The sequence below is a fragment of the Mustela putorius genome, unplaced genomic scaffold, assembly GCF_011764305.1.
Source record: "Mustela putorius furo isolate JIRA1106 unplaced genomic scaffold, ASM1176430v1.1 tig00003845_pilon_pilon_pilon, whole genome shotgun sequence".
NCBI classification, from domain to species: domain Eukaryota; kingdom Metazoa; phylum Chordata; class Mammalia; order Carnivora; family Mustelidae; genus Mustela; species Mustela putorius.
Window position 1 is genome coordinate 5,039,367 of NW_025421998.1, and position 8,020 is coordinate 5,047,386.

The 8,020-nt window shown below is 41.7% G+C and overlaps 1 protein-coding gene across 1 annotated transcript in view; it reads left to right on the forward strand.

Annotated features, from left to right (window-relative positions):
• The window catches only part of STK17A (serine/threonine kinase 17a), a 40,807-nt gene extending 32,787 nt beyond the window's left edge, over nucleotides 1-8,020 (forward strand). Inside the window, exons 4-7 of the mRNA XM_045089535.1 lie at nucleotides 2,343-2,469; nucleotides 5,342-5,390; nucleotides 5,478-5,657; nucleotides 6,428-8,020. Of these exons, the coding sequence (XP_044945470.1) occupies nucleotides 2,343-2,469; nucleotides 5,342-5,390; nucleotides 5,478-5,657; nucleotides 6,428-6,752 (681 nt within the window). The 3' untranslated portion in view covers nucleotides 6,753-8,020. The remainder of the gene's footprint in view (nucleotides 1-2,342; nucleotides 2,470-5,341; nucleotides 5,391-5,477; nucleotides 5,658-6,427) is intronic.

Genomic DNA, 8,020 nt, shown 5'->3' on the forward strand with positions numbered 1-8,020 from the left:
TGGCTTTCTTGAGGCACCGGTGCCTTGCTGAGACCCGCCACGCATGGAGTGAGTGATGGAACTAAATTTGCAAGCAGAGAAGGGGAGAGGGCTTCCTGAGCAAAGGGAGCACAGAAGGCAAGGGCATGAGATGGGGGTGTGCACATCTTGTTTAGGGATTACAGCTTGTTGGATTTGGAACACAGATTGCCTGCGGGAGGGTGGCAGGAGATGAATCGTGAAGAGGAGGCAGAAGCCAGATCATGAAACACTTGGGGTGCTGTAGTGAGGTATTTATACTTTATTGGTACGTATGGTTCTCAGTTTCTCTTTGGAAATATTCTTAATGGCAGAAGTCAGGAAGTGCAGCCCTTTTCTGAAGCAACATAAACTTTTCTTTCAAAAGTCATTTTATTTTGGGGCGCCTGGGTGGCTCAGTGGTTAAGCCTCTGCCTTCGACCCAGGTCATGATCCCAGGGTCCTTGGATGGAGCCCCGCATCGGGCTCTCTGCTCAGGAGGGAGCCTGCTTCCTTCTCTCTCTGCCTGTCTCTCTGCCTACTTGTCATCTATATCAGATAAATAAATAAAACCTTTTTAAAAAATCATTTTATTTTAAAAATTGAAGTGAATTTTATTTTATAGTATATATGTTTGAATTTTTATGTAAAAGTATCTGAGGTTATTTGGGTTAAAAAAAAAAAAAAAGACTCCAGGAATATGAACCTTATTGATTCTGTGGCCTTGGCCTTGGGTAGCTCTGTTGCCCATTGTCAAATACATTTCCTCTGAGAATGTGTTCGTGGGTGAGGACTAGCAACCAGTATCATGATCAGACTTACTTTATGGCAAGAATATTTATTGTTCAGTGAAGGATGGGTTGAAGGTGGGTGGGGAAAACTAGAGGCAGGAGGGTAGTGGTCCAGGTGAGAAATAATGAAAGCCCAAACTTGAAGCAGTTGGGGGTTTTGAGATTTGGGACATGGTACTGTCCATGACTTCACTAGGTGTGAGACATGGTTGAAAATGAAGGAGACAGAGCACTTTAGGTTGATTCCCCCCAGTGCCTGACCCAGGCAATGACACTGGGTGTAGATAAGGAGAGGCATGGGGCGCCTGGGTGGCTCAGTGGGTTAAAGCCTCTGCCTTCAGCTCAGGTCATGATCTCAGGGTCCTGGGATTGAGTCCCACATTGGGCTCCCTGCTTGGCGGGGAGCCTGCTTCCTCCTCTCTCTGCCTGCCTCTCTGCCTATTTGTGATCTCTCTCTGTGTGTCAAATAAATAAAATCTTAAAAAAAAAAAAAAGGAGGAGGAGGAGGAGAGGCATGGGGTTGATGGGGCTGAAGGAAGAACTCTTGCCTGAGCTGTTTACTGGATTGATGGCCTTGCTCAGTAGTGGGAGTTGAAGGTGTGGCCCATTTCAGCCAAATGAAAAGATCTGATTTTAATTGGATCTATGAGTCAGAGAAGGACTTAGGATAGAGGTCACCAGCCTGTAAGTGGTGGTTGAAGCTTCAGTAGTAGATGACATAGTGGAGGGCCAGCCAATGAGGGATCTGGGGCAACACCAGTATTTAAAAGGAGAGAACAAGGAAGAAATCCTTAGAAAATGGTGAGAGATTAAGGAGGAAAACATCCAAGAGTGTGTAAAAGGGTGGTTGGCAGGCCAAATCATACAGCCACAATGGTGCCTTGAAAGACATTTATTCGATCTGGGTGGGGGGGTTGTCTTTGATTATTTAAGATTTTGCGATCTTAGTAAGAACAGCTAGACCTAGGAGAGGGGGCAAAATCCAGACTCAGTGCACTGAGAAGTGACAGCAAGTGTACACAGCCATGCTTTCTAGCTGAGCTTTGAGGGAGTAGCCCGGAGTGAGTGCGTTGGCTAGAAAGAAATGGAGAGTTTTATAGGATATTTATGAGTGGCTTGGTTTTGTTTTTAAGATGGGGTAGATGAGGGGCACCTGGGTGGCTCAGTAGGTTAAGGCCTCTGCCTTTGGCTCGGGTCATGGTCTCAGGGACCTGGGATCGAGCCCTGCATCGGGCTCTCTCCTCGGCAGGGAGCCTGCTTCCCCCTTTCTCTCTGCCTGCCTCTCTGCCTACTTGGGATCTCTCTCTTTGTGTCAAATAAGTAAATAAAATCTTTAAAAAAAAAATGTGCATCTACCCCATCTTTTTTTTATGTGCTGAGCGGGAGCCAGTATAAGGGGAAGAGATTGTATGAGGCCTGTTGCCTTATGTATTGTAAATATATTGTAGAAGTATTTCGTGAATGACTGCTTCTGTTTTTTTTTTTTGTCGATCTCGGTTTCACCGGCGAGCTGTGTAGGCTTTATGGGCTACTTGCTCTTTCTGTATTTTTTAGCCTCAGAATATTCTGCTGACAAGTGCATCACCGCTGGGTGACATTAAGATAGTTGATTTTGGTCTTTCAAGAATAATGAAGAACAGCGAAGAGCTCCGAGAAATTATGGGTACTCCTGAATATGTGGGTAAGTACTCCTGAGAGGGGGTTATGTTCTGCATTTGGGGTCAGGCATCGTCTTCGTTAGGGAGCTCACATGCAGTGTGGTTAACAGTGGGGCAGGCCATCTGCTATATTAAAATTCTACCATCAGAGTCCTTCTTTTGTGTAAAGATTTAAAAATGGTAAACATTAAACGGTAAGTTACCAAACTGATGATTGCTTTCCTGAAGGGAATCAAGAGAATTTAAGGGCTTGCTTCTAAAAGGAATCAAAAAGGATTCTCTTAACAAAGTATAGGATACCAAGTTACTTGAAGGTAGGAGGATGTTTAACAAGTAAGGACCTTTAAAGAACTTTAAGTTCATAACAAACACTGTTGGGTAATTGCAAGCCCTGTGAAACAGTTGGCATGTGGCATTTCGTTGTTGTTGGATTAATGCAGGGTCGAGCTTCTGGCAGAAAGAAAGAAGTGTTAAGCCTTGAAGGTGCAAGAGCAGCTGAAGGGATGAACCGTGGCTTTTCAGTTTTGTTCAAAAATAAGTGAATTCTGACTTTTTGGACAGACTGGCAGAACTACAGGATGCAAAGGGAGCTATGGCCTGAATGAGGTTAAAAAAGATACCCGGAAGCAGAGCAAGGGCAGTGAAAGAGTGTCAAGGTGGTGACCAAGAGTTTACAATATTTACAATTTCAGAGGTGGAACAGTTCTCCATCATTACTAGGGCCGAGGGGCGGCTGTGGACCGCGGCGCTCTAGACCTATAGGTGCAGAAGCTGGATGCCAAGCTGCCTGGGGCAGACAGGAGCGCAGACGCTGTCCAGGGTGGTGGCAGGCGAGTCAGGGGGTGGTTTTGTGTCCGATGACAGCAGCCAGGGGCAGGGGAGAAGGCGGAGGTTGGAGTTGTTAAGGGGACAGGCTGGCTGCATTTCTAGAGGGCCTGGGCAGCCGAGGCCTCTTTCCGGAGAGGAGCCGAGGGTAGTGGGACTTAGTTTACAAGAAGCGTCAATTCCAGAGGACAGATAGGGTTGAGGAAAACAAAGCTGTTGGGCAATGATAATGCAAAATATATAACCCAATGCTTTAAAGTTAAAGTCCTACGATTTGAAACATCCTTAATTAGGTAATGAAAGGTATCACTGGCAGACAACCTTCAGAATGTTGATGTGTTCTTTGTGGGCTAGAACACTTAAATTCCAGTGTGCGTCGTGACCACTCAGGAAGGTTTAAGGATGGGGCTTCGCAGGCCTCCTCTTGGGAAGCAGCAGCCCAGATCCCTCAGCCGGTCGAAAGCCTTGCAGACTAGAGCAAACGAGGAACGCAGGGCTGTGAGAGGAGAACCTTGTGGTGGTTACTGCCCTGAAGGGAGTTCTCTTGTGTTTTGTTTTATGCTGTTCTTTGGGTACATTCTCAGTTTTCTACCAAGAACTTTTTTTTCCCCCTCCAAAAAACCAGAACTATCTTTATTATAAAAGTAAATCCCAATCCAAGAAGACTAAAAATAATTCAGAACTATGTAATAGAGAAAAACAAGGGAGCCTCTCCTCTCTTTCCTTCCTGCAATTTCAAGGTGAGTGTAAGCCTCCCAGCTTGTTCTCTTTACAGAATCCTGTCTGGGCAGAGGGCTGTACACATGACCTCGGTCCTGAAATCTCTTTAGACCCCCCATGCCTCTGTCCCTAAAATGGGGCTACCCTAACACTATCCATCGGATTGGCTCTATCAACTCTTACATCCGTGTTCAGCTTATCATTAACATGAGAAAGGAAGCTACTATTTCCTGCTCCCTCCTCCCAGCAGCTTCTTTGGTCTCCTTTTCCCCTCCAGTAGTTTGGATGCTGTGCATTTCATTTTAAATTTCCCAATAGTTTCTTTTAAAACTTTAAAATAATATTCATAACCTCTGTTTCACGACTCAGCATCAGAAGGTGAAGTTGAGGAAATATACCCTACCTAACATTTTCTCCCAACCTTTTCTTCCTCCCTAATATTGGGGGGGGTGTGTGCCCCCATCCCCTACCAGTGATGAGTATGTGACTTGAGTGTTTCGTTTTTTTCCTAGGATTAGATATCTTCACCCCCCACTTGTTAAAATTGTAATTACCACAGTTGTTAGTTTTTGATCTGTTTATAAATGGATTCAATACTTGATTGCCTGTCTTGAGTTCTTACCACTTTTGAAAAAAACTCATCTTGTGGTTGACTGGATTGTATCAGTGAGTGAGTTTGCCTTTCAAGGAGGATTTTCATAAATTTCTCCTAAGTCCTTGCACATTTGACAATGTCTTTTGTATTGCTTGCTGGGACAGTTTAGTTAAATGTTATCAAAGCATGCTGTTTTCCAGGACTCTACAGAGGCAACTTTGTTGTCTGTGTGTGTGGTGCATGTCATCTGAGAAGGCCCAGTTTTTTCTTTAACCATGTTGATTGACTTTTTGTCAGTGGGTGGACATCTTAAAACCCCCTCCGGCCACAGCATGGAGAAGAGATCAGGCAGGTCAGGGGAAAGTGCCGTGGTCTAGGGTGCGGGCCATGGGGAAGCAGCATCGCGGATGGCATTAAGACTGTAAAGCAGTCATCTGTCAGGACACTCGATTATCGTGGGTATGGGAGGAGAAAGGTGTCAGAGTTGTCAGTTCCTGTTACAGTACTCATGCATTCGGGTATTTTAAAAATATTAAGACCAAACAATGGAGGGTACTGGTGGGAAAATAAGTTAATTACATCTAGTTAGGCTTTACAGTAATTCATGTTAATTTATATAATGCTATTTCATGTTAGCACAAATACTGGTGGTGTCTTAGAGTTTTTGATGAGTATTTTAAAAAATTTTTTATTTCAAAGTGCAAATTGGGAATTTTTTTTCACACAGCTAAATGTTTTCTTGTTTCTGATACTAGCTCCTGAAATTCTTAGTTACGATCCTATCAGCATGGCAACAGATATGTGGTAAGAGTTATTTCTGAAAACTTGATCAAATTGGTTTCAAGAAATGAGTAGGATATTAATTTTTCTTGCATTTTCATTCTGCTTTAGGAGCATTGGAGTGTTAACGTATGTCATGCTCACAGGAGTCTCACCTTTCTTAGGTGACAATAAACAAGAAACATTCCTAAACATCTCTCAAATGAGTTTAAGTTATTCTGAGGAAGAATTTGATGTCGTGTCTGAGTCTGCTATTGACTTCATCAAGACCCTTTTAGTTAAGAAACCTGAGTAAGTATTAGTGAATATTGATCTTTGTCCATTTTTGAGTGATCTGCTCTCAACAAAAGCAGGCTAACCTGAAACACCAAATGGGAGGCAGGACAATGTAGACATTAAACTAGATGAAACCTTGAGCTTATTTGTATTTGTTGAAAGAATATGTCAAAAATGAAGTTTCTTAGAAAACATGAGCTGCATCTCAGTGAAACAGCTATTGTCTGTCTGTCTGGTCTTCCAAAAGGGCTTTTCAGAGATCTCTTCCTTCAAGTGTTTTCCAACACTGTGGGAGTGGCATTTGCACAGATGCCAAAACTCCCAGTCTGACTCAGGAATCACAGTAAGATTCTTGTCAGCTCTTCATACCTCCCCATATATAATACAATAAATACACCTTATGCTCTGATTTATGTATTTTTAAGATTTTATTTTTTGAGTAATCTCTATACCCAGTATGGAGTGCATACTCAACCCTGAGATCAGGAGTCACTTGCTCTACCGATTGAACAAGCCGGGGCCCTCCCAGTATGCTCTAATTTATAATTGAAGTTTTATTTTATTTTTTTTTTTTAAAGATTATTTATTTGAAAAAGAACGAGTTGAGGGCAGAGGGAGAGGGAGAAGCAGACTCCCTGATGAGTGGGGAGCACGATGCGGGGCTCGATTCCAGGACCCTGAGATCACGGACCTGAGCCGAAGGCAGAGGCTTAACTGAACTGCCAGGTGCCCCTCTAATTGAGGTTTTAAACTGTCTTAAGTGTGAAATGTGTTTCATTTTACAGAGATCGAGCCACAGCCGAAGAATGTCTAAAGCATCGGTGGTTGACGGAGAGCAGTGTTCACGATCCTTCTTTCAAAGTGAAAGGGGCATTAGAAGCAGCAAATGCACTCCAAGAAGGTGATGCTGTGCCTGAAATTAATTCAGATACTCAGAAGCCGGAAACTGAGGAATTAGGTGCAACAGAAGAGTTAATTGTATTTACTTCATATACTTTAGGACAATGCAGACAGTCTGAAAAAGAGAAAATGGAGCAAAAGGCCATTTCCAAACGATTTAAGTTTGAGGAACCTTTGCTACAAGAAATTCCAGGAGAATTTATCTACTGAGCAATACTTCCCTTTAAAACTTTAAAAAAGATTTCTGCATTGAAAACATTATTATTATTTATGGACTTCTGGCCACATGGTACATGTACTGAAAGTGGATAAACCAGGTATCGCTGATAGAAACTAAAATAACTTTGTCAAACTTGTGGAGTTAGTTATATCAAGACAGATTTATAAAGATGCCAACCAGGAGTTTTAACGGGTAAAGTTATCTGTGTCCATGTTATTTTTTTAAGAAGGGAGATGTTTGAACCTTTTGTTTCTAAATCTTGTTTCTCCAGAATGAGAATTTGCTATGCAACGATATCTGTATTTCCTTTCTTTAAAAATCCAAGTAAAAGTGCCAAATTAACATCTTTGTAAATCTATTTAGCATTATTCGTGTGCATCTATATCTGCATATATATATGAATATATATAGATAGATATAGATATCTTTGCTAAAATTGACTTTTTCACTTTGGATTTTTTGGAGGGGGGAGTAAGCTTTTTAATTATGTATCTTCCAAATTTAGAATAACATCCACTAGAGTTTGATAATGTTTTTATATTTTATTACTGCTTTATAGATTTGATTTGACTTCTATTGTCTTTGCTTTTGCCTAATGCTTATAACTTATCAGTGAAAAAGCCCTGGCTCATTTTTTTTTTTTCTTCAGTGTCATAATATAGGAGTGGTGATGATTTTTCACCTCAGACTATTCTGGTTTTAAGGTCAAGGTTAAGTAATCCTGTAATGTAAACCAGTGCTGACTTCTCAGTCCCCCACCACAGGTTACTTGTCTACTGTCTTTAAGGAGATGGCACCCGTGCCGCCTTCTCATGTGCTTGTCACTTGCAAGTGTCAGTGTGATCTGATCAACATGGGGTTGCTTTGGTCAGTGAAAAGATGCTATTACATTGTTTTTGTTAATAAAACCCCCGAGAGGGTAGAGATGAAGCATATTCATCCTAGCCATTGAGCCTCTACTTCTGTGCCCTCTGACTGTACTAAGAAATGTTATAAAAAAACAAAATATTTATAAACTTTATTTTGTTCATGAAAAACCTGGATACTTTGTTCATGAAAAACATTGGATACTTTGTCATCAGGGAAGAAGCCATTCCCAGAACTTACATGAATATACTCAGTAGAATTTAATTTGATTAGGATCAACACTTCAGTTGGAAGTAGGCCCCATAGTAAGTAATAAATTCCTATGAAAAAGTGGAAATGTAAAAGTGTATGCCGTATAACTTAAAGCAACTAAACATCTTTCTCACACAAA